General features: G+C 28.9%; 4 protein-coding genes and 2 non-coding genes across 15 annotated transcripts; 3 read left to right on the top strand and 3 right to left on the bottom strand.

Annotated features, from left to right (window-relative positions):
- Positions 1-495: 495 nt before the first annotated feature.
- LOC109602518 (uncharacterized) lies at positions 496-6,314 on the bottom strand. Of its 6 annotated transcripts, XR_002191750.2 has the most exons (6): positions 6,187-6,314; positions 4,956-5,077; positions 4,836-4,898; positions 4,288-4,411; positions 3,895-4,149; positions 3,003-3,124 (listed from the first exon to the last, which is right to left on the bottom strand). XR_002191750.2 is itself a non-coding variant. In XM_049966629.1 (5 exons), exons 2-5 carry the CDS (start codon positions 4,965-4,967, stop codon positions 551-553), a joined length of 447 nt encoding a protein of 148 aa, XP_049822586.1. In that variant the 5' UTR covers positions 4,968-5,077; positions 6,187-6,314; the 3' UTR covers positions 496-550. The 6 variants fall into 6 exon arrangements, 5 of the variants coding, with proteins under 5 accessions (XP_049822586.1, XP_019874466.1, XP_019874465.1 ...); XM_049966629.1 differs by lacking the exons at positions 3,003-3,124; positions 3,895-4,149; positions 4,288-4,411 and adding exons at positions 496-643; positions 1,940-2,218; XM_020018907.2 differs by lacking the exons at positions 3,003-3,124; positions 3,895-4,149; positions 4,288-4,411 and adding exons at positions 496-643; positions 703-981.
- Positions 6,315-7,898: 1,584 nt separating this feature from the next.
- Positions 7,899-15,938, bottom strand: LOC109602519 (uncharacterized). 3 transcript variants are annotated; one of them, XM_049966049.1, is made up of 4 exons: positions 15,886-15,938; positions 8,773-8,835; positions 8,286-8,543; positions 7,899-8,226 (listed from the first exon to the last, which is right to left on the bottom strand). In XM_049966049.1, the coding sequence occupies exons 2-4, from the start codon at positions 8,806-8,808 to the stop codon at positions 8,113-8,115; spliced, it is 408 nt and encodes a 135-aa protein (XP_049822006.1). In that variant the 5' UTR covers positions 8,809-8,835; positions 15,886-15,938; the 3' UTR covers positions 7,899-8,112. The 3 variants fall into 3 exon arrangements, with proteins under 3 accessions (XP_049822006.1, XP_049822007.1, XP_019874469.1); XM_049966050.1 differs by lacking the exon at positions 15,886-15,938 and adding an exon at positions 15,242-15,379; XM_020018910.2 differs by lacking the exon at positions 15,886-15,938 and adding an exon at positions 8,902-9,115 and having other exon boundaries at positions 7,901-8,226.
- Positions 9,618-14,116, top strand: LOC109602515 (sodium-coupled monocarboxylate transporter 1-like). 2 transcript variants are annotated; one of them, XM_049966047.1, is made up of 15 exons: positions 9,618-9,839; positions 10,460-10,729; positions 11,216-11,375; positions 11,429-11,494; positions 11,549-11,600; positions 11,656-11,723; positions 11,812-11,966; positions 12,019-12,268; positions 12,319-12,428; positions 12,479-12,662; positions 12,713-12,799; positions 13,017-13,228; positions 13,282-13,501; positions 13,556-13,612; positions 13,671-14,116. In XM_049966047.1, the coding sequence occupies exons 2-15, from the start codon at positions 10,467-10,469 to the stop codon at positions 13,692-13,694; spliced, it is 1,908 nt and encodes a 635-aa protein (XP_049822004.1). In that variant the 5' UTR covers positions 9,618-9,839; positions 10,460-10,466; the 3' UTR covers positions 13,695-14,116. The 2 variants fall into 2 exon arrangements, with proteins under 2 accessions (XP_049822004.1, XP_019874461.2); XM_020018902.2 differs by lacking the exon at positions 13,671-14,116 and having other exon boundaries at positions 9,619-9,839; positions 13,556-13,637.
- On the top strand, positions 13,852-13,944 carry Trnay-gua (transfer RNA tyrosine (anticodon GUA)). The gene is made up of 2 exons: positions 13,852-13,888; positions 13,909-13,944. It is a non-coding gene; the product is annotated as a tRNA-Tyr (tRNA).
- Positions 14,231-14,322, bottom strand: Trnay-gua (transfer RNA tyrosine (anticodon GUA)). The gene is given in 2 exon segments: positions 14,231-14,266; positions 14,286-14,322. It is a non-coding gene; the product is annotated as a tRNA-Tyr (tRNA).
- Positions 15,410-25,620, top strand: LOC109602517 (mitochondrial glutamate carrier 1). Of its 2 annotated transcripts, none has more exons than XM_020018905.2 (7): positions 15,410-15,545; positions 21,965-22,020; positions 22,867-23,001; positions 23,063-23,212; positions 23,947-24,266; positions 24,321-24,477; positions 24,534-25,620. In XM_020018905.2, exons 2-7 carry the CDS (start codon positions 21,995-21,997, stop codon positions 24,676-24,678), a joined length of 933 nt encoding a protein of 310 aa, XP_019874464.1. In that variant the 5' UTR covers positions 15,410-15,545; positions 21,965-21,994; the 3' UTR covers positions 24,679-25,620. The 2 variants fall into 2 exon arrangements, with proteins under 2 accessions (XP_019874464.1, XP_049822005.1); XM_049966048.1 differs by lacking the exon at positions 15,410-15,545 and adding an exon at positions 19,427-19,575.
- Positions 25,621-25,723: the final 103 nt, after the last annotated feature.

Below are 25,723 nucleotides of genomic sequence, written 5' to 3'. Positions count from 1 at the left end.
TAATCCGTCTTCCATTGGTTACATTTGAAATGAATTGGAGGTATGTGGGCTGATAATGACTCCTAAGACTGCTAACAGCGATCCACATAGTTCTGAAAACCATTTGGGCTACTCTGGATATCCACTTCGAAGTCTAGTTTCTTTGGAACCTTGCATTGCATCGTTGAATGGTCCTTGTAACTATAGTGTGATGAATGTAGGTAGAGTCTTTGAGCAATTTACCTATATGACAGACCTTTCTCATGAAGAATTTCATTAGTTAAGGAATTTCTTGACATTTTTATGATTTTTGAACTGATTTTTAAAATGTAAATGTAAATTTATCAAGACTTTTAAAACCAAGAGTATTTATTGGCATATGAAACAAGTATATTATTATCAACAAATGAAGTAATATAAATAATATAATGTATAACAAAAATTTTTCATCTAGAACTTTCGTTATTATCCACAGTCATAGATTGACGAATATTAGTAAATTTAAAAAATATAGGCTCAAATAAAAACACTTTTATTTACACATTTTTATCGTACAAGTTACAAATCTAAATTAAATTTCTTGCATAACGTTCGCCGATTTATAACCTATAACAGATAGTATACCATCTATTATGTAAATGATAGAATTAACCAGGGCTAAAATCTAAAATTAATATTTTAAAATCAATAAAATATTCAACGGTTCAAATTTTCTACACGTACACATCCAACGTAAACCATCGTCGTGTTCTTCGAACTTCCTGTATATCTAGTTGTTTTCTCCAGGTCAAGTGCTACAACTATTGAAGCAGCAAGTCCCAAAGCCCCCAATATGATCAAAACAATCCATGATAGTTTCATAAATTTAGTAGCTTTATTTGCCAATCCGAATATTAGATATAGGCCACTGAAAATGTACCAAAAAATAAACGCAATAGGTAAGTACTGCATGTTAGTATCCACCCATGTGACTACCATGAGCAACACAACTGCTGCTACAACCTAAAATAAAATTGTATTACTTAATAATGAAAATGAAATGAAATAAAACAGGAAAATAGAGGGAGAATGAGGAAGATTTTGTGATATAACATAATGTTTCAAGAAGTTAACGCACCACACCAATAATAATTGATTATTAATATTTTCTGAAAACAGGAAAATAAATCTATACACTATTTAACAATAGGTGTGTATTTATAATTGATACAAAAAACCTTAAAAAAATTATTTCATAAAAAAATTAAATATTAATAAACTTTGATGTTTATAAAAAATAAAGTTGTACCTAATGTGGGGTATTTCCACCTCTAACAAAAATCAGGGTTCGAATTTCATTTTAGTTCCAACACTGTTAAGGTGGGCCCTTGAGCAGGAACAAGGGGTTGCAAATTATCTTTAAAATGTCTTTGTCGAATAGTTCCAATACTCATTCTCATTGACCAAATTAAATGTTATTGAAAATAAAATATTGTTTGTTGCACTATTATGGTCCCTTGGACATAATAATAGTTAAAATAGACCATATTATAAATGTTTAAAACATTAAAAATATACAGTAACATTGCAATTTATTAACTATTATATTATAAATGTTTAAAACATATTTTATAGTTATATTTACTAACAATGGATATAAAAATCTTCTAAGTTTCTGTTTCATTAAATATTGTTCAGTAATGTATTTTTACAGCAGGACTTAAAATTATTTATCAGCTCATTCTTCAATAATTAATTAAAATAATATAATATATTAATTTATTTATAAATAGTTGAACAATATTTAGCTGAAGGTGGTTGATATTTCATTCAATTTCCTGAATAACGTTCGCCGATTTATAACCTATAACTGATAGAATCCCATCTATTATGTAAATGATAGAATTAACCAGGGCTATAATCTAAAATTAATATTTTGAAATCAATAAAATATTCAACGGTTCATATTTTCTATACGTACACATCCAACGTAAACCATCGTCGTGTTCTTCGAACTTCCTATATATCTAGTCGTTTTCTCCAGGTCAAGTGCTACAACTATTGAAGCAGCAAGTCCCAAAGCCCCCAATATAATCAAAACAATCCATGATAGTTTCATAAATTTGGTAGCTTTATTTGCCAATCCGAATATTAGATATAAGCCACTGAAAATGTACCAAAAAATAAAGGCAATAGGTATGTACTGCATGTTAGTATCCACCCATGTGACCACCATAAGCAAGACAACCGCTGCCACAATCTAAAACAAACCTGTCTAAATGTTTTTTTAATTAATGATATAAATTATTTGAAATCGAAATGAGAAATATAGATAAAATTGCCATAAACATTACTAAAAATAAGATAATTTCATGGTCATATTAATAGTAATTATTAAAAATATACAGTAATACTAGAATTGATTAATTAGTTTATTGTATATGTACAAGTATAAAAAAAGAATCTACAGTCTATATAAATTACAAAAATTTGTATACTGCTCCCCATTGTTGTACTTTAACACGGTTTATATGCTATTGCTGAAAGGATGCCGTCAATTATATAGAGGATTGATAGAAGTAAACCTATGATCTAAAACAAATTAAGTAATATTATTTTGAAAAATATCTATACAACAATAAACATACACATCCAACGAAAATGACCGTCGCATCTTCAGTGAAACTAGTCTTGCCATTGTAAGCTTCTCCTACGTATCCAGTAGCTCCGGCCCCAATAACTCCGATTATAATCAAAGGTATGCATGAAAACTTCATAAATTTTTCCGCTTTACTTGCTAACCCAAATATGAGAAATAGGAAACTAAAAACGAACCAAAGAATAAATGATACAACGACGTACATATGTATATCGTTGCTCCATTGTGGCTCAGATGCGATTACGAGTGACGCAACGGCCAACACCTAAAACAAATTCGTTTGGTTAATTATTAAACGTATTTTTTAAGTGGCAACAGGAAGTTGAAGGAAAAAAAGGAACAGAACATTAGGATGGTGTTAGGGGGTTGTTAAATGATTGATCACTTTACTTCGACAAGTTTATTACAAATAAATAATATAAAAATATTCTCTTAGGTTGATCTGTATGCTATAAACGATAATACTGCATCTGCCAAGTATACAAATGAAGCCAATAAGTAACACACCTAAAAATAAAAAGAAATTGATGATAGTTGAAGTCAGTAAGTGAGATTAGGTCATAAAAGTATGTTTAAAATATTCTATTACTTTGAATAAATGTTGTATTCGTGATTTACGTTTGTTTATTACTCAAATTTGTCCAAATGGAAATGGGTGTCAAGTACCTCATTAAAAAGGAGTCCTAATTAGTTTTCGAAAATTCATCCACTCATTTAAAATCAATAAAAAATCAAAATTTGATTATTTTTCGAGTTTTTGGGACGAGTTACTGAATCATTTAAAGAGTCTCTACAATTGTTGTTACAGTTGATTACAAACAACTGTGTCACTGATAAGCTCTGATGCTTTTAAGAGACAAAAATGTGGTGACCTAAAAGTTATAGGGCTGTTACAGGGTAGATCTACTAAATATTGATGTGGAGCAACACGAAGTCATTACAAAATAAAAAATTGGCCTCAGAGAGATCAATTTTTTCCAAGCCAAGCTAACGTTAAGAATATACCTTTCGGTGATCCCAAAAAGTCTTGATTAATACAGTTTTAAAGTAAAACTAAATCTATTTTTCATTTGTTCATCAAACTAGTGAATAGATTTTCAAAAACTAATCAGCAATATCAAGGAGATTTAAAAGACCATTCTCACTGGAAATATGTTTATACCTCCACTTAGAAGGTTGAAGGTTTTGTTATGCTTTTTGGGTAAAAACAAATTTGGCTATTTAAAATTTTAATTATTATATAAATTAATATGCACAATTAAATCACTTTCACTTACCGCTCCACCAATGGTTTCATCTGGCAGGTGGCTTTTAGAAAGCTGGATACTGGACACCACCAGAGCATAAATGAAACAACACACAAGTGGGATAAACGAGGTTCGCAAAATAAAAAGTCCTCTTTCTGCTATACCCAAAATGAACAGGGTTAGTGATATCAAAAGTAACAATAAACAACCTATTATGCTGGCTTCCCCCAAATCACCACTCCATCCGAAATAGGAGAGCAACAGCATACTTAATAAAATAAATGCCTGAAACATACAAATAAATTATAAATTAAAAATGCATACTCAAGTGTCTATTGAAACAAGTTGCAAAAAATTAATTTTATGGTCAAAACAAGATTTTTATTTGCAATCAGTTTCAATGGACGGTTTATAATAGTGTACCTTCCTTTTCCATTCCAGTTCATCACAAAGGGCAGCACGAGACCAAATCACGATGAACCAGCAGGACGTCACAACGAAGCACCAAGTACAAGACAAATACGCGTCCCACGATAACAAACAAAGCCTTAAAATTATTTATTAGAGAGCACGTGAAGCATTAGTTGTAAAATTGTCCCATTTTTATTGTTTTATTATATAATAGATAATAAATCAATTTCAACAAAACACTTTCAATTCAACTAGGTATTTTAAAAGATCTAATTTTTCCAGAAAATTGAAACAATTGAATTATTTAGAAATTTGTATAAGCACTTAATCATATCTTATCATTATTTTTCTTCGATGTTCAATATATCACCAATGAAATGTTTTTTCTTAGAATACTTATACATTGATATCTAATTGTGTGTGGTGGCATAATAAAAAATATATTAGTATTATGAATATTACAGATTATACACAGATACAGTATTATTAAAAGAGCAAAAGTGAGAGAGTACAGAGTACAGAGTACAGAAGCAGCACAAACATGAAAAATTACAACTTACCAATTCTACAATTTTAAATATTCCATATATATTAGTTGCATAGCCAGATCCATGTGAGGGCGACTGAAAATTTAACACTAAGTATTTTTCCTGTTTCTAATTTATCAAAATCATATTTACCGGTACTCCCATTTTTTTAAACTTGTTGTACTGTCGTTCTGATTAGTAATGCGGTTAACTACTTTTTGAAATTAGCGTTATCTTATTATCTTATCGTGCTCAGTCACGACACAATTTGTAATCTGTTGAAGAAAAAATAAAAAAATTAATATTGGGATATTCTATATATGTGAACTCATCAATTTGGAATGCAAACCTAGTAAATAACATACGTAGAAATCAAGATAACGTATCATCGTGGATTTTTATTACACATTAGTGAATTTCTATTTATTAACTATAAATGAAGTATTTTATGATATTGCATATTTGAAATTTTGTAAATACAATTAACTTGAAAATGTTGTAATTTTCAGCTTAGATAATACAGAATAAGTACAATAACACCCCACCCTCCATAGCTATCATAACCACAACCAACAAATTGGAATTATGTTTTCATGTAAAATATTAAATAAATCTGTACTGACTCATCAGATAATATTCATTAAAATTGCATTAAATAGAATTTAATGGAGAGTAAAATAAAATCACGTTTGAAAAAACTAGTTAATACTGTCCAAATAGTACTGTACAAATTGGCACAAGTCAACTTTATGGAAACAAAAAACTTAGAACTGATCAATATTCACAATAAACAATACAGGCCAACGGATACAAGCACTCAGAAATTAGACGGACACTGAAACCTCACACTAAAAGGTAAGAATCATCTAGTGAACCCTTGACCGGTAAAGCCTTTTCTCAATATACACTATCACTCATACGTAAAGCAACAAACTTAGAGATAATCATAAATATCACAATAGAATGGCTAAGGAAGCAATTGAGATTCACACTCATAGAAATAGATTCAATGCAAAAGAAGAAATACTAAAACTTGACAGAATATGGAACAAGCGCTCGAAAATACAAATAAAAAGGATCACTAAATAGAACGAAATTTCTCAAACATAAATTGTCTAAGTTGTCAATCAAATGACAAAGAGACACGAACCAGATCAGACCTCTGAAGATGCTAGCCACTCGTGATAGCGAAACATCAGGAAATAGTTCCAATAAATCCACACACTCCCACAATTATAGATACTCAAACAATGCTCACGAAAGCCTTAACCTTTACATTTGTCAATATTTTGTTTTTTTATTGTGACCTCACATATGATTTTTTAGGTTTTCTCATTTATGTTACAAATACGATGAAATGAAATAAAAAAGTAAATGTACTTACATGGGTTTTAAATAGAAAATCTTCATACAAAATGTATAAAATTGTAAAAATTTGTAGATAAATTGTAGTATAAAGTTTCAAAAATATTTCATCATTGTTTATTGTTTAATTGTCATAGCAATTTGAAGTGGGAAAACAAATTGAATTCGAAGGTGTCTTGAGATTTTTTAAATTAGTTGAACTTGACAACACTCCTGACAATTAGTGGGCCAAAAATTTTTTTTTTGATACTGAAAAATTGGTTCCTAGACACCTTTAAAAAATGTTCTCCAAACATGAGCTCTTAATTTTAATAGGAAGGTCCTCCTCAATATGGTTTTTCATTTTTTCTTTAGATAAAATCTTTGCCATTATTTGATCTTACAAAAAAATTTTATTTAGATTTTTTGTAGGAAATTGAGTACTCATTGAATTCTCATAACTCTTATCGTTTAGTAGATAACCGAGGTCAAAGATTAAAGAATTTTAAAAAATTAATTTTTTATTTCTAAATTTTTGTTAAAATCAGACGAAAAATAAAATAATAAGTTTTCAAATGGACCACATTGTATTTAAGATTGTTTTATAAAAGACCATTTTATTAAAATTAGTTAAAATGTATAGGTTAAATAATTTTTTTCATTTCTTATAATGTTTTTAATATTTGTGTGTACTCAAAATAAATTAATTCTGTACCAAAATATGTCTAAAAAATCCTTCTTTTTATCATATATAATAATGAAATAATTTATACTGATGAATGAATGTATTTTGAAATATAATTTTTTATAATACAAATAAATTAAGTATTCATACCTCGATGTATTGTTTCCATGAATCGCAAGGATCGGTGTAATCCGTATTTATATTGGTGAACGAAGGATTTTTTGATTTTGGTTAGAATAAGACGCGCCCTCTGTCTTCACTTGGATTTTCAACATTTTTCTAATTTGCGTTTGTCCCCGCAAGAGTGAAAGAGAAAAAAATACATGTTCGTGAGTGTGCGACAGAGATAGAGCGGATGCGCCACCTAAGTAAGCTGTGCAAATTTATGGTAACTTTGTAAATATGTGTTGTGGTGTTTTATGTTTCTCAAAAGTGATTTTAGTGATTTTAACGAAGGACTTTATGAAAATTTGGGTATGTTTTATTAGAAATTTTTGGATTAGAATAGAAATTAATTTCATTTTGTGACACATCGATATAATTACAATTTATTAAACTATTTTTTCTTTTTAATAATTTATTATCTAAATACGATTACAATAAGTAAAACAAAAACAATAAATAATTTTTATTATATACAAATAATGATTTTTATATTTATAACTATATATTTCTAATAATGTACGAAAACAGAATTGTCTAGATGCTATTCCAATCAAAATTCAAATTTTGCATTTTCTCTGTACGAGTGAAATAGAAAGAAATACATGTTCGTGAGTGTCCGACAGAGATGAAAATAGTAGTTGGCGAATGCGCCACCAAAGTAAGCTCTGAAAATTTGTATAGTCGGTTGGAATCCCCATAATTATTATAAAATTAATATATGTTATTACGGGGCACATTCATTAGAAAATTAAAATTTATTGAATAATTATACATTTTATTTTAGTCCCAAGATTTAATTTATTAATAATTTCAACACCATCAACAGAATTAACAATATTAATAAATTTTACTTACTTTATTAAAAAATAAATTGAATAACAAATTAAAATTTGTAGAGAAATGGATACATTATTTAACAATTGAAACAACTTTAATATTGTTCATTTTCTATGTTATTTTCCAGCATTCAAATTGACGTCAAGTTTATCAATTTTTTTTGTGTAATTGATACATCCTATTTTAATTACTTTTCTTGCCTATTTTAATTTTAATTTTAGTAAATGATCAACAATATTTACAACATACTATATTAAAAAATAAATAAGTGCATAAAATTTATGTAGGCATATTTGGAACACTCCAAACATATCTGGCTCTTGGACTCTTCGCCAACTGAAACTGGTTAATGGTATCGACGAAAAACACTACAGATGTACCATATCCAATTACCTAAAAAATCAAATTGTTTTACCCACGGATCCGACGAGTGTGTGTGTGATTCTACTTACCGAAACTATGATATACCACTGAGTATTCAAAGTCCAAACGACTGTCGAGGCGAGTAGAAACAAAAATCCAAGACTCAATGAAAACCCAAACTCAATCCAATACAAAGGTGAAAACGTTCTTTCCAAACTTGTAAAAACGTGGATCAACGTCAATATTCCGGCGAGAACTAGAGAAAATGCTGCTACCCCAAACAAGAAATACGTTTTAGTTTGTTGTCCCCCAAATAATAATAAACAGACTAATGTGGCGCTCAAAATCTAAAAAAAAAATAATAAATAAATAAAATAAAATGGTGCAAATCGATTTTCCGTTTACAATTAGTTAAATACGTCGATAATGTACAGTGCAAGGTTAAACACACATTAAAGATAAAGGGACTTTTAAAAATATTAATTTAGCACGGTTAAATTATTTAAAACTATGACCATTGGCATCTTTAAATTGATGGATGTGCAATAATAGAATTAGACTCCAGGCAACATTTACCTGTTCAATCAATTTTACTCCTCCAGAGTAAGTCATTACGTACTGGTGTCCTCCGGTACGCACCTGTAAAAATGTATTGCAAATGTACAAACAAACCATTAAAATTTCATAATTGAACATTTAACTCACAGTACCATCCTTATGCTCAAACATTATTTCGTTGAAAGTATGATAGTTCATGGAACTGTCATCACAGTGTGTGTTATCTTATCGAGAAAATTGTTTGCACCGTATTGACTAGGAAAACGTAAAATTATGAAGTGGATATAATACGTATATCACAGGTTTATTTGTTGTTAAGTTTTGTCGATATAATTATGGATTATTAGAAAACCAACATTACAAAATCGGAAACTATAACAATTTAAACCGTAATTGTATATTATCATTTAGCACCTAACCCTTTAGTGCTAATGACTAACTAATGACAAGATAATTAATAAATCTATATAATCTTATGGATATTTAATTAGACACAATTTATTACTTATTGATAACCATAAATAGATCTGCAGCTGAACTGTTCAAAACTACTACGTGGAATTTTTTATGTAATATCTAATTGTTTATAACTTAAATTGTTATTCCAGTCATATTATAAACTGCCCATTAAAAACCACAATTAAATTACTATTATTATTAAATAAGTCAATGTACATTTTCACACTTCCTGTGTTTTATTTATAAATAAAAAATATCACAAACCGAGTTGTTATATGTCAATTTAGCCGTAGACCATTATCTAATTTGCGGGACAGATTTAGAATAGGGTTTCTTGCAATTATCGAATTTCCTCTCCATCAATTGTAACACGTAAATAACAAACAACGATGTTGGGTTTTAAAACGGTGCAGATTGCAACCGTCGAACGAACGTAAATTGGTGACTGTGTGATAAGAAGTTTCGCGACACCAAATCGGTCGCAAGTGTGCAAATGTTTACGCGGTCGCATGATGAAGATTGTTTGTGTTAAGATTGTGAAGAGGTTCTGGAAGAAATTCGCCGTGGACCACTACTCGTCTTATTTGTTTCATCTTGAATATCGAAATTAGGAGCCTGGAGTAATTGTAAGTTGAGTTGGTCGAGTAAATGGGGGTCCCAAATAAATACCCATCTGCCAATTAAGTCATTCAATTAGTCACATCTAAACTCCACGACATTTTTTCCAAAAACATAATAATAATAATGACACTACAATTTAATTTAGATACTTTTTTTCAATTAATAATATTATAACTATGAGTAATAGTATCTAACAAAAATGTTTTTATGTTACAGATTTCATAAAGTTAGTTGATACGGGCCATGAAGTTTAAAATTAGAAAAATAAAAGCAATTAAAAATTATTTTAAAAAATTCATTGGGATTGATTGGCACTCCAGATACCTTTTTAACATGTATTACACAAATTTATCATAAAACACATTAAATAAACAAATAAATTGTTTCATTTTTTATCACCTCTCAAGTATCTATGATTAAATTAAACATGTTATACAAATTTACCAGATTTGTAAAAAGTCAGAGAGTTTGAAAGTTAATACAGACAATGTTGTTAAATAGAAAAATTTATTTACAAAATTTTAGGTGGTGTTAATTTCTTGGAACAATGTAGTATTTACCAACCGCCTTTCTTAAATCTATTGCCAGGAGCAAGTAACTCTTTTAATAACTCAATTGATTTCAGGTCCAAAATGACGGACGCCGTTTCCCAGCACATGCTGTCGACGGTGGACGTGGGCGAGAAAATCGTGTTGGGTTTGGGGGTCGCTGATGTTGGGGCGGCCATGCAAAAATTCGGATGGGTCGACTACGTGATGTTCATGTGCATGCTGCTGATGTGCATGGGCATCGGATTGTACTACGGTTTGCTCCACACGTCCAACACCGCCCAAGACTACTTGATAGGTGGCAGGGCCATGAAGGTTTTTCCTGTGGCCATGTCCCTGATTGCAAGGTGAACAATGTTTCTCTTAGGATACCTTCAAGTTTGCCATACTCCCATGAAGAAATTTTATAACTTCTTCTTATGGTGTCGTCTGAGATTGGGCTAAACTTGGCACCATCATGTCATCATACACGTGTAGAGTGAAACTTTGGTGAACAATATCTTTAAGCTTCCTTTTAGGAGACTTTCATGTTTGACGTACCCTCATGAAGCTTCTTCTTATATGTCATTTGGGATTTGGCCAAACTTGGTACCCTCATATCATCATACATGTGTAGAGTAAATCTTTTCAATTAAAACACACAAAAATGGCAAACTTTAGAATTATTTAATAGGTCTTTAAAAGGGTTAATTGCTTCCTTAACTCCTACATGTTCTCTTTATACAGTGACACTTACGACCAATTTTCTCAGTTACAACTGTGTAATTACAATTGAGACTGTTTACGTTCTATTTAATTTTAAAATTAACTTGATTTAAGCTTAATTGTTTTAGTTGGGTGAGCGGAATATCACTATTGGGCATTCCTACTGAGATTTATGTTTATGGAGTGCAATATTTGTACATAACAGGTGGCTTCATTATATCAGCAATTATTTTTAGTTATGTATTTTTACCAGTATTTCATGGACTCTCGCTGACTTCAATATATGAAGCAAGTATTAATTAATTATATAATTCATCTCATAACTGAAGAATATCTTTTAGTACCAAGAACTGAGATTTGATAAAAAGGTGCGACTTTTTGGTTCAATTCTGTTTACTATTGGTTTGGTATGTGGTTTCCTGTAAACTAATTAATGTTTAATAAAACATTTTTGTCCATAGATCTCCTGGCTACCCTTAGTAATATATGTTCCTGCTTTAGCCTTTAACCAAGGTATTTTTTGTCAAACTGGAACCGAAGCATATCTTTATTTTCTTTTTATTTTCAGTGACTGGAGTTAACGTCCATTTAATCACACCAATCGTCTGTATTATCTGCATATTTTACACTTCCATGGTAATATACACATAGTTTGAAAAGTTTTGCACCATGCTATAGTTTGAAATTAACAAAAATTTGTTATTATAATTCTATGATACTTCAGGGAGGAATAAAGGCCGTTGTTTGGACCGATGTGATCCAAATTATTGTGATGTTTGGCTCAATTTTCCTAGTGATCATCAAAGGTACCATAGACACAGGCGGATTTAGTACCATTATCGAAAGAAACTTAGAAAGTGATAGAATAGAGGCGCCAAAGTAAATCTGTACCATAATGTGACATAACTTTTAATATTAATAAATTTATTAGTCTAGATTTGGATCTGCATTCCCGACATACGTTGTTAGCATTAACGATAGGAGGTTTCATACATACTCTCAACTCGTCAGCTTTGAATCAAAATATGACCCAAAGATACTTATCACTGCCCAGCATTAAATCAGCCAGAAGGAGCCTTTGGATATTCACATTTGGGACAATTTTAATAATACTTCTGTCAGGGTACGCAGGATTACTTCTTTTTGCAACCTATCACAAGTGTGACCCATTGACAACCATGGTACACCAGAAGAAAATGTTTTATTCCCTATTAAAATGGTGTTGTTTTAGTTAGCCAGAGAAAAAGATCAGCTCCTGCCGTTATTAGTAATGGAAATTCTCGGTGATTTTCCTGGATTACCCGGAATATTTGTGGCAGGAATATTCAGTGCAGCCTTAAGGTATTTCATAATTCCATCGTTGAATTTTTATTAAAACGAGTCAATTGTAGCTCTCTTTCCACTGGTCTTAATGCGATGGCAGCAGTATTTTTAGAAGATTTCTACAAGCCGTTTGCCAAGAATGGTGTCAGCGAAAAAACAACTTATTATATTATGAAATTAACTGTTATAATCCTCGGCGCAATTTGTGTGGCATTAGTTTTTATTGTGGAAAAACTCGGAGCTGTTTTACAAGTAAGATAATTATTAATAAACATCAGCAATAATTTAAAGGGTCGTTTCAGCTTACCATGAGTTTTGGAGCAATTTCATCTGGCCCATCACTGGGAATATTTACTATGGGTGTACTTTTACCATGGGTTAATGCCAAGGTAAATAATTAAATATCTGTTTAAATAATTATGAAATAATACCTTATCTCTAAAACTATTCGCAGCCATAAATTGATAAAGAGGTACTTAAAATTTCTCCAAACCTTGAACTATTTTTTTAAACAACGTCTAGACAAAAATATATGAAGATTTTGAACATGACCATTAAATATTATAATCAATATTTTGTGCCGAAATATAATTAGTATTATTTTAGGGGGCACTGATTGGCGGCATATCCGGTTTATCTTTCATGTCCTGGTTATGCATACGAGCACAATCACTGATTGCGTCAGGCGATTTGACGTTTCCAGAGAAACCGGTTACAACCGAGGGCTGTCACTATCATTTCACCCCCAAACATTCAGTACCACTTTTAAACCTTCACCTGGATCCACTCGTGAACATCACCAATGTAACACACACGGAGTAAGCACTAGTTAAGTTATATAAAGTGCTGGTTATTTTTTATTGTATTCCAGCGAAAAATTTATGATATATCGATTATCATATTTATGGTATGCAACTATGGGAGCTGGAATTACCATTATTGTCGGTCTCCTCGTAAGTTTGATCTCTAAACCGACTGATCCTAGGGACTTAGACCCACAATTATTGGCCCCGTGTTTGCGGAAGTGGATCAAACCTAGGGAGTTTCCGAATGAACCGGGAGACGGGATTATATACGCTTATGGATCTAAAGTACTAATGATTTTATAATAGCGACTAATGACTAACGTGTATTTTTTATTTTAGGATCTTAACACATTTGATAACAGTGAGTTACATTTGGAGAAAATAAAAAGACAAGATGTATAAATAAATATCATTAATTTAATTTTGCTATTTAATTACCTTTATTCTGTTATAGGAGATTCTTATTATAAATTTTTAAAAAACATTGTTCATCAAATTTACAGCCGCTTAGTGAAATTCCATTCATATAAAACTTTCTCTGACAATGATCTACATAAAGCAGTAAAAAAATTGAACAATTATGATTGCAACATAGTCCCACATTAAATACTACTCTATGAAAACATACTACCATACCTTCGATAGCTCAGTTGGTAGAGCGGTGGACTGTAGTTTGTATTCATGAAATAGTCATCCATAGGTCGCTGGTTCAAATCCGGCTCGAAGGAAACTTTTTATGAAATCATTAATTGAGCCTCATGTTAATCCCAATAGTTGTTTTTATTGTCTCTGTTACTTTTGATGCTACATAAAATTAGTTTTACCTATTGTTGAAGTATAATTAAAATCACGTGACGACAAAAGACAAATTTTAAAATTCAACATACATTTTAATTTAAACAATATTACATTTCATAAGTATTGCATATTAATAAGATTGTATTAAAATTAATTTAAAAATAATACTCATATTATTGTTTAGACTTGTTCATATTTTGAGATTATAAAAAGTTTTCCTTCGAGCCGGATTTGAACCAGCGACCTATGGATCACTATTTAATGTTTTCAACTACAGTCCACCGCTCTACCAACTGAGCTATCGAAGGTTGGAAAAAAAGTTAATTAGGATGCTACAAAATGACTTTTTATTAAGGTCAATATTATATATTTATTTAATTTAATTATTAATATTTATTTTTTATACATACTTATTTTAATTTAATTAACTTTTATACCAATTATAATTAAACAAATATTATAACAATAACTTCTTATTAATATTAATATATTATTAATCATAAAATAGTAAAAGATAATTAATTAGTTTTAACGTTAATGTTTGAATAAATTGAAGTGGTAATAATATATGTGTATATAAATATTAATTTTCTTAAAATTAGTACTTTTTATTTATTTATTTTATTTTTATATTTTTAATATAAAAATAAGATAAATAAAATATTTATTTATTTATTTATTTCATTGTAATGAAAATGTAATTAATAATAAGAAAAAGAGAACACCAATGTTACATTTTCATATTTTTATGGCAAAAAATTAAATTAGATTCTGTATTTATAAATTGTTAGAAGTCAAACTTCCAAATAACACATTTATATATCTGAATTAACAAATATAAAATTAATTATAATTATTAAACATTATAATAATGTTTAAATAAAATTATACATTTTTTAGGTATCTAAGAAGATATTCAACCTTAAAAAAAACGATAATCTAATATTAGAATGTTGTAAAATATTTAATATTACATTTCTCAGAAACGTAAAAATTTACGTTTTCAGAAATTGTTTATCTTTTGTTTTAGCTTAAAAAGCTTAGTATAGAAGTATACTGTAGGGAAAGCGTTTGACCTGTCTGAATTTAAAGAGAGACATCATGCATGAAAGAGACAGTAGTAGTCTGTCCCATAGTGGGAGACATACTGTCTCTATTGTGCATGATGTCTCTTTCAGGATTCAGATGGATCAAACTCTTTTCGTAGTGTATATAATTCATACGTACTTGTGTGTTGTGTGTTGACTAATATTGCGGACTCAGACCCATATTCATCACCGGGAACGCATGAGCCCCCTACTAGGCGGTAGCGCAACCAACGCGGAGCCCCTTCAGGTGTCTAATCAGAGCGAAAATCAGCTGGAGAGCTGGCTAAAAAATATACATGTCACACACACCAGTGCAACATATCTAGCCGCTAAATGTGTTCGTTCGCAAAAATTTATCAATAAAACCTTACGCAGTTAATAACGAATTATTGTTACAGTTATTCCAATTGGAAAATTAAACGCACTCAAATTTATTCTTGAAGGTAAGGAGGCTTTAGTCATTTGTTTTACTATAATCGATAATTTCACGTTGACGGTTTTGATGTAGCCTACTTATATTAATTTTCTTGTTTTTAAATTAAAAGTGTAATTCCGCCGATTAAATTTTACACCTTTCTAGTAACGGACGCATGTAAAACATCGACCTTGTTGGCATTAATTGGACAAGTTATTTTTGAAACATGCACTGAAAATTTAAATTATTCATGTATTCGTGTGTTTTCATTATATAAGAAAATGATTTGATACTAAATTGTATAATCAGGAGGAAACAATGCGTCTGAGTACTAAAAGTCACAAGGTAAGAAAAAATATATACCTTACCTAAACTAAACGTCGTCTAAAGTTAAAGAAAATGTTTTTTCAAAATTCTTCAGTCGTTGAAACATGACAGTATCACGTCATGTCAATTTATAATTCAATTATCTATAGGCGACTTTTCATTGTTTTTTATATGTCTGTGGTTTTTTAAAAAGGAAATAATGAAGGTCAATAAAATTATTAATGAATATCACCGGTTGAAAATTCGGTTACGCTCGCTTATGTAAACAATCTAATTAAAATACGTTCATTTAATCTTAATAATAGTTTTTCATCCTTATCAATAATAGGATTTATAAATTACGAACAGTGTGATTAATTATATTACGTAGAATTAAAATGTTAATGCGTGTTAATAGATTATAGTAATTGTAGATATAATAATTACGTAGATTAATTCCACTTGTCGAATAGTAAGTTGAATATCATGTTTCAATTTATATTATATTTTTAACGTGTTTTATTCTACGTTATTTCAGATATATCATACATATCATACAATTTGTGTTTTTTGTTCCATTTTGACTTAAAAGCAAACGTAACTACACCTATGCAGCCCCTAAAATGGCTATATATCAAATTTCACAAAAAATTATGATTATTCATAATTATGTAAAAAAAATGTCATACTGTTCTGAAAATTTTATATAATATTATTAGAATAATATTCCAATATTTTTGAAAAATTAGATAATTCGTGCTATTTAGAGAGTTTAATTCATAGACTATTAAATTAAAAAAGTAAATTCTTAATAAGAATATAATTTTTAATTTTTCAAAATTATGAATACACATAAATTTTTATGAAATTGGTGTATACCAATTTGAATTTCTTAATTTTTCAACTTAAAAAATTATAAATAAAAATATCAAAGTTTTTAAAACTCATTGAATATTTTTCGTAGTTACCACTTGCCCTTTTTATTAATACAGGAAACAATTGATTTACTTAGCTGTAAACTCTCAACAATCTCGACTTGTTTCTCTCGCACTTAATAAGTTTGAATTATAATTCGTTTCTGATAAATAATCAATTGAATCGACGCGAATCATTGAAATGTTAATAAAAAATTGTTATTTTGTCCAACGAAACGTGGACACAACAATATCATGAAAAGTAATCAACATTACATATATTAAAATCTAATTCAAATAGTGCAGCTCATATTTTTAATGCATTTTAATAAGTTGCTACAATTATGGCAACTACTGAATATATATAACTTCCGTCTTCAAAAACCAGTTTATGATCCAGAAGATTTGAATATCCACATTGCTAATTATAGAATTATATAAACTGGTTTTTGATTTTATTCCTAATTTTATTTTTTTTATAAATTCATAATATCAAAGAATTTCTATTTGGAAAATGTGCGAAAGTATGTAATTTGTGTATGTTTGTTTTCTTGTTTGTTTTAGTCATTAATAGCTAAATTATCAAGAAACAGTGTGTGATAAGGTGTGCATGAAAATTATCATAACATGTATAACATGTTTGTTTGGTAAATACATGTAATAATCGGAATATTATTAATATATTATACAAATATACAATTTAGAAAGAAAAAAAAAACAATTACTTGTTTTTTTAACACATTCATATTATTTTTTTTTCAATGAATTATGACAAATGTACGCTTATTCTAAACCAGACATGCCCACATATTGGAAATGAGATAAAAACTGATTTCTAGGAGGTAGTTTATAATGGATATACATATGCAAAATATGCTCAACAGTTAGTAATATATAATTTGCCCATTTCAATTCTAAACGCTCCCCAGACAACAATTTTTGGCATTTTACTCAAAATAGGTATGTTTATTAAATATTATATATTATAGCCATAATCATTTCATTTTATGTTAACTAAATTAAAAGCTTGTATCAAATTTTACCAATATTTTTCTGAATTCAGCTGAATAGTGGTGAACAGAGACATAGCCCTTTTCTCTGGAGTGCAATGTTTATTTGTTCCCACTAAAAGTGGTACTTAATGTACCCCTGTTCATAAATCTGTCCATACCAAAATTATTACTAAAAACTATTGTTCTGTGACCCAGTAATTCTGATCAAATCAAAATGAGGTTTTCACATTGTCAATAGAAAGCTGGACTTTTTGCAAATCTGAAGTCAAACTGACTTCCATCCCACTTCTCGCAATTGTTGACCTGATTTCAGCAAAGTCACAGCAAACTTGACTTTAATTTGAGTTGCCGATAAGAATGGAATCGAATTATTTAGTTATCGATTTTCTTTCAAGTTTTCCAAAGTTGTCACCATTTCCTCCATTTCCATAAATTTATTAATAAAACTAGAAATGCTCAAGCAACGAATTATAATTGTTACCACAGCGTTGATACAATTTCACTACAACCTTTATTAAATAATCAAAATAAGCAAAATACCGCTAGTAAATGATACGCAATTTTTAAAAAATAATATTATTGACCAACTGTTTAAGTTCAGCTCATATTTCTAGTAATTTAAGTAAGTTGCTATAATTATGCCCACTACTGTACATATTTCTATTTCTAGATTGTAAAAATAGCTAACAATAATTTTACAACCACAAAAATCATATTTTTTATGTAAAATTGAAGCCATTATAAAATAAATATAAAGGTATAAACGTAATTTGTTACTATTCACGTGCAGCAGTTGTTCACAGGCGCACAACAGTCACTTTTATATTTCTGTCTGATAATCGTAACTGTTATAATTTGCGAATTTTGTAATTAATACTATGCAATTAATGTTTGTGATAACATTATAGTAACTTTCCACTAGACTATAAATAGCACGGAGGAGTGTTCTTGTAACAATATTCATCAATTTTTTATCGAGAAAGGAGTCTGCTATCAATCTTCTTTCTAAACAAACGACTGACTCCACGATTAATGGTTATAAACTGATCAAAATAGTTATGGTACATTCAACCAATTTCAACCTTCCAAACTAATTTTAATTTTTGTTTTAAAATATAAAATATTTATTAGTATTTATTGTGGGTTATTCAAAGATTAAGAGACACAACAAGCATTAGTAATCTCTATGAATAAATAAAATGTGTCTATTTAAACAATGAGTTTCTTGTTTAAAACATGTCGATATTTAAATTAAGTATCAAAATGTGTACATTTATTTTTATCGCATATCTGAGTCTATGAGTTTTTATAGATAATGGTATTCACACTGTAGGGATACTGCGAGTTTTAAAAATATCCATCAAATTTCATCAAATGCCAGACATAATCTGTGGAACGCATTCGTGAAAAACGGTCCACTTTTCTTGTCTAAAAATATATTTCAACAACTTCATTTTAAATACCACTTAAAATGTAATATACATCTATTACTATTAAACTAAATAACTCAAATACTTGTAGGAAAATTAATTTTTGTTGAGCAATGTATATGGTAATTCAAAAACAAAATTGCATTAATCAGATAAAATGTTATCGTTGGTCGCATAAATTTCTTGAACTGCAGCAAATAACATTGATCTGTATATTAGTTTGATGGAGAATCCAATTGCACAGTCTTGCACTGGACTTTGTAAAGACCATTTAACACGCAAAGTTCATAAAGTCATTCGGGCCTTCGATTAATTGAATTTTAATTATTCGTGTTTTATCTGCGGCGAAAATGTACAAAAATGTGTTCCTGCCTTTTAACGGTGTTTTGGGGAAGGTAATTTTTTAATTTTTGTATTTTTATATATTAGTTTTAATAATATAATTTTGTTTATTTTAATTAATTTACCTTTAAAATGAAGTTTGTGGATAACACTAATTTTTTTATATTGTTAAATTAATTAAATACAAATTGTCATGTTGTTTTTCATTCATCTGAGTATGTTGCTAATTGATTGCATTAATGTTTTTCACTGAAATATATTATATAAATTGCATAATACTACAATTAATTATTTATTGCACATTTCAGAAGATTTATGTGTTGATATAATATTTAATAATAATAAGTTTCATATTTTCATCGACAATTAATATTTACCTAATTTTTTTCTGATATTTCACCTAGCAAATGTATTGTCTATTTGGTAAAATCAATAGCTTACATAAAAACTACTTCACAGGAAATAAATTAAAATTCCACTTTCAGATAAGATTATGTTTGGCTACCTTGACATAAAATGACACAATTATTGCCTTTATTATTTCTGTATCTGTATTGCACTTACAGTAGTAAACATAATTATAGCATCTTTTAAAATATATGAAAAATATACTTGAATTTGTTTTATCCATTATTTTTTCTGATATTATTATGTCCACTATGCAGTTGATCAACAAAATTTTATTCTGTTATCAGAAACATTAGTTGCATAGTATTAGTTACTAAATTCGCAAATTATAACACCTACGATTATCAGACAAACATATACAAAAGTAAATGTTGCACATGAATTAAAATAATTTGTGTTTTTATCTTATATATATTTAGAGCTTTAAAACTTTGGATTCCATTATATATAATAATTATAGTTTGTTCTGTTCTAATAATAATTTGTGGATTATTTAGTAGCGGTATCTTGTTTATTATAATTATTTAATAATGAAACTGTATCATACACTGCAGGAAAAATATAATTCAGCATTATCTAGACACACGAGAAAAGATTGCTAGAAGTTTACAGTTACAGAAGTCAATCATTTGTAAGGTGATTTTAGAGAAACCAGTCAAGTGGTAACTACGAAAAATATTGGACAAATTGGAAAAACTTCAAAAAATCAATAACTAGCTATGTCAACATCATTAAAAATCCATCCTCAAATTAAAGCCTAGCCTCCCCCTAGTTAATGGATGGGTATTTGTTTGGTCGAAGACCTACAAAAAATCCCTTCTTTCTATTAAGGCCCCATTTCGATTTAATTGGAATCATGTTCGCTGGACCACAAAACAATAATTTCTAGTGATGAGTTACTCAGTTAAAAAAGTTGATAAGTCCTTCAACAAATAAAATTGCTTAATTCAATATTTTAATTTATTATATTATAAATATTCACAATTATTTTTTTTTTATTTTAATTAATTAAAAACAAAAATATCATGATGTATTTCATTTATCTACTATGTATAAATTACTAATTGATTGCAAATATGTTATGTGAATTGCTCAATATTATAATAAATTATTTATTGCACATTATAGATTTTTGCATTAATATTTAATAATAAAAATATATTTAGATAATTTTATGGATAATTAATATTGACCTGATTTTTATTTATCTAATATTTCATTTAGTAAGTATATTTTATAGTTGATAAAACTAATAGCTTGAATAAAATCAATTTCACAGAAAATAAATTCCAATTTATCGTTCAGATAAAATTTCCTTTATCTATCTTAACATAGAATAACATAATTAAACCACTATCCTTTCTCACATTGGAAATAATAAATATTTTGTGTAGTCTTGCCCCTGTAGGATATTTAACATATACTAAACCACCATTTTTAATTATATTAAATATAGTTCTTTTAGCTTTATTCATTATTGATTCTTTCAATTTTTTATTAATATAAAAATGACTGACGTATTTAGCTGTAAACTATTAGCAATCTCGAGTTGTTTCTCTCGGTATTGGTAAGGCCGAGTTATAATAGTAATTATTAAATAATTACAATAAGCAAAAGACCTATAAAATAAAAAGTTGCTATAATTTCGTCCAATAAAATATAAAATTTGTAGTAAGTTTATTAAAGAATGAAATTAAATTAACCAGCTGCATAATGTACACAACAATAACAGAAAAAATAATAAACATAACATTTTAATAAGTTACTATAATTATGGACACTACTGTAAGTATAAAATTTTAATAATTGATATTAAATAAAATAATCATTTTTTAATAAATTTCAAAAATATTTTATCAACATCCTTAAACTGACAAGAGGATTTAGTTAAATTTTATCACATCTATAAAAAGTAGTGGTCAAATAGTGCTGTATTAGAACACAACAGAGTTATTTAAGAACGTATAAAATTTCCTACATTTTAAAACTAGTTTTACGATTTCATAAATATTAATATAATTTATTTTTTTCAAGGAGGACATCCGCGAACACTCCAAACACCAAATGGCAGAAAAACAACAGCAATTTTCGTAAGTAAAAACTCATCATTGTCTAGTAAAATATTAAATTAATATAAATTATAATTTCATACGGTGTCACCAATTTCTACCAAAACTGTGATAATTTTTGTGTAAACAAAGCATCGTAAGAGTCCAAAAATTAAGTAAATATTTTTATAGTAGTCATTATCATAAAAAACTTTTCGTAATCTAACATTTATATTTATAACATTAAATAAATATAGTGTAAATATAGTTTTACTATCCGTTCACTGACTTTTATCAAATTTGAGATAATTTTTCTGTAAATAGAATATCTAACATGATATTAAAAAAAAAACTATGTAAATATTTTATTTTTAGTTGACTCATTATCACAAAAAAATTTTGTAATCTAATGAAATAGTGATCGAGTGTTGACTTTTTACTCGGATGGTGCCTAAAATCAAATTCACTTTTACTGAATTATTTTTAGAGCAATGGCACCGTGTGTAATATATACGTGAATCCCACATAGAACTATTTTTATTATTTAGTTTTGTAAAAAAAAACTTTTGTACTTTGTGCATGCACGTTACATTATCACAAACTGGACGTTTCCTTTTAATCGTCGACGGAATTTAATATGAGCAAACGCACAACGTTATGAGCTGCATATTACAATATTTTTAGACTAGCAAATTGCCAAGTCGCACAATAAAAGCAAAAATAAATAATAATATACTTCTCGTTTATATTAACAGAGCAAACAAGCCCTAGTCTATATTTAGAAAAGGATTTAGATAGATCAATTTACTTCCATTAAAGTAATTGGTGCGCACATGTTAAAGTACCTAGAACAAATCAAATCTGTTAATATGCTTAATTAATTTACAGATTAGTACCGAAAATTATCAACGGTGGAATTGCTGGTATAATTGGTGTAACATGCGTCTTCCCCCTGGATTTGGTTAAAACGCGGCTCCAAAATCAACAAATCGGGCCTAATGGAGAGAAAATGTACAAGAGCTTGTAAGTAACAGCTAAAACAACAATTGAGGGGCGTATAACTTAATGTATTCTTTGATTTCAGGCCAGACGCGTTTAGAAAAGTATACACGGCGGAAGGTTTCTTCGGAATGTACAGGGGGTCGGCAGTCAATATTTTACTTATAACGCCAGAAAAAGCCATTAAACTAGCAGCTAACGATTTCTTCAGATACAATCTGCAAACAAAAGAAAAGTAAGCGAAAGAATTTAAAAATTTGTCACTGCGTTTGTAGTGGTTTCTAGAAAACAATCATTTATCAACTTTTATGAGTGACAAGCAATAATTTAAATGTTTTATTTGCCTTTTATCACACTCTTGTGCAATAATAATACGAAAATATTAGTCTATTGTGTCACTTGGTGTCAACTAGTAACTTATTTTAATCAATAATCAATTTTGAAATATTCAGTCTAAAAGTTCCTAGTTTTAAGAAAATTTATTAAAACTTGTAGTAGTACAATTTTGAAGTTTCAAATAATAATTGTTTAAAACAACAAATAATGGTATCATATTGTCTCACTTTCTGCTAACTAATAATTTATTTCAGTCAAAAATATAATTTGAAATATTTGATTGAGACGCTTAAAAGCTCCAAAATTTGACAACATTTATAGACACTACCACAACATTTTATTATTTCGAAATTACAGAACAATTTCGATGTTTTAATTCAAAATTGTGTAAAACAAATGTAGTTTTATGTTTTAATTTGATAATTGATAGTCATCTTAAGAGTACTTTCATCATTTTAGCAATCATTTGTTATTCTTAATCATTGTGTAATGCTAATTGTTTATTCAATAAAAGATATTTTATTTTAAAAAGGATCTTGTACAAACTAACTTATTTCAATTAAAAATAACAAAAACTACTACAAATTATAGTATAATTATAAAAGAAACTATATAAAAAATGATTTGTTTCAGAACACTTCCAATGTTCCGTCAGATGTTGGCCGGCGGTCTGGCCGGCTTATGTCAAATAGTCATTACAACACCCATGGAATTGCTGAAGATCCAAATGCAGGACGCCGGCCGTGTCGCCGCTCAGGCGAAGCTGGTCGGCAAAACGGTTCCCAAAGTGTCGGCCACCGAACTTACATTAGGCTTATTGAAAAAACACGGCATCCTGGGATTGTACAAAGGCACCGGTGCCACAATGTTGAGGGACGTTTCCTTTTCTGTGATATACTTCCCCTTGTTCGCCACCCTCAACGACTTGGGACCAAGGAAAAGTGACGGTTCTGGTAAAACTCGTCTTCATTCGAATTAGATCATGGTGTTAATTAGTTGGTTTCCAGGTGAAGCTGTGTTCTGGTGCTCGTTCCTCTCTGGTTGTGCCGCTGGCTCGGCAGCCGCCTTGTCCGTTAATCCGTTTGACGTAGTCAAAACCCGTCTGCAAGCTTTAAACAAGGCCGAAGGTGAACGTTCATACTCGGGAGTAGGAAACGCCTTTGTGTAAGTGTACGCCTCCTTTTGTCTAAATGTGATTTAATTAAACATTTAATTCGCAGCAACATCTTGAAATACGAGGGTCCGACGGCTTTCTTCAAAGGAGGGTTGTGCAGGATGATAGTCATCGCGCCGTTGTTCGGTATCGCCCAAACAGTGTATTATCTAGGAGTGGCAGAGAAACTCCTGGGGATCAGTAGAAACTAAATAACGAAACCTGCCGTAAGACATAACTCATCCAATCAATTTCCGTAATGTTTAAAGCAATTTTAAGTAATAAGTAAATCCAAGACACGTGTATTTATTATTATTATTTTATTTATGGTTTTTTTATCGATTTTTATATTATTTTTGGTTCGTTCTAGGACCTAACATGCTTTCTCAGATGAAAACCTAAATATATTTTGTTATTGTTGAATTACCGTTGTTAATGCATTTTTTTATAGGTGAATTGTTGTTAAAATTTTAATGTACAATCAAGTGTAATGACAATTTAAATAGTTTTTTGGATGATGTCAGTATTTTTTAATATTATTTAATTGTAAATATTACGGCCATACAACTGACATTTTTCAAATAATAATTGTTTAAAACAATTACAGTATTATATTTTATTTTGCTACTTACTACATTTGCTTTTTATATTAATTTGAAAAATATTTTAATCATTTTAGCAATAATAATCATCTTACGGCATCAGTCAATTCTTATACCAACAAGTAATTAAAGAATCAAAATGACTTATATTATTAAACTGCAGGGCACTAATTTGTACATCAAAATCTACTAGTTTTTCATAAATAAGTTTCATTGATTCTGATTCTGTTGTGATATAAGTTGATATGCCTTATGATTTACGTTTAATTTGAAAAAAAAACAGTGATTCATAGACAATACATACCTCCTCATATTAAAAAATTATATTATATTTTGTGATTGGTGATTGTTAATTTTAATTGATGATATTTGTGCTAGTATTACTTAATTTATGTAACTTGAACGTTACACTTTGTGATTTGTTTTTTTACAGAATTATGAAATTAAAAACAAATATTAGATGTGCTTGTTGAAAAGAATTTAGTCCAGCTGAATTCTTACAAATAGTTGTCAATTTCAAAAAGTCTAACAATAAATGTAGATGTTACCTAATCTTTTTATTTTATATTTCATCCTTATTAAATCCCATAACGTCTTTATTAAATAATTACTCTTCTCCAAGAAATTAACGCACCACATCAATAATCAATAATTG

Source organism: Aethina tumida, chromosome 4 (genome assembly GCF_024364675.1).
Source record: "Aethina tumida isolate Nest 87 chromosome 4, icAetTumi1.1, whole genome shotgun sequence".
Lineage (NCBI taxonomy): Eukaryota > Metazoa > Arthropoda > Insecta > Coleoptera > Nitidulidae > Aethina > Aethina tumida.
The sequence above is the reverse complement of the archived record's forward strand: the minus strand, read 5'-3'. Positions and strand labels throughout refer to the sequence as shown.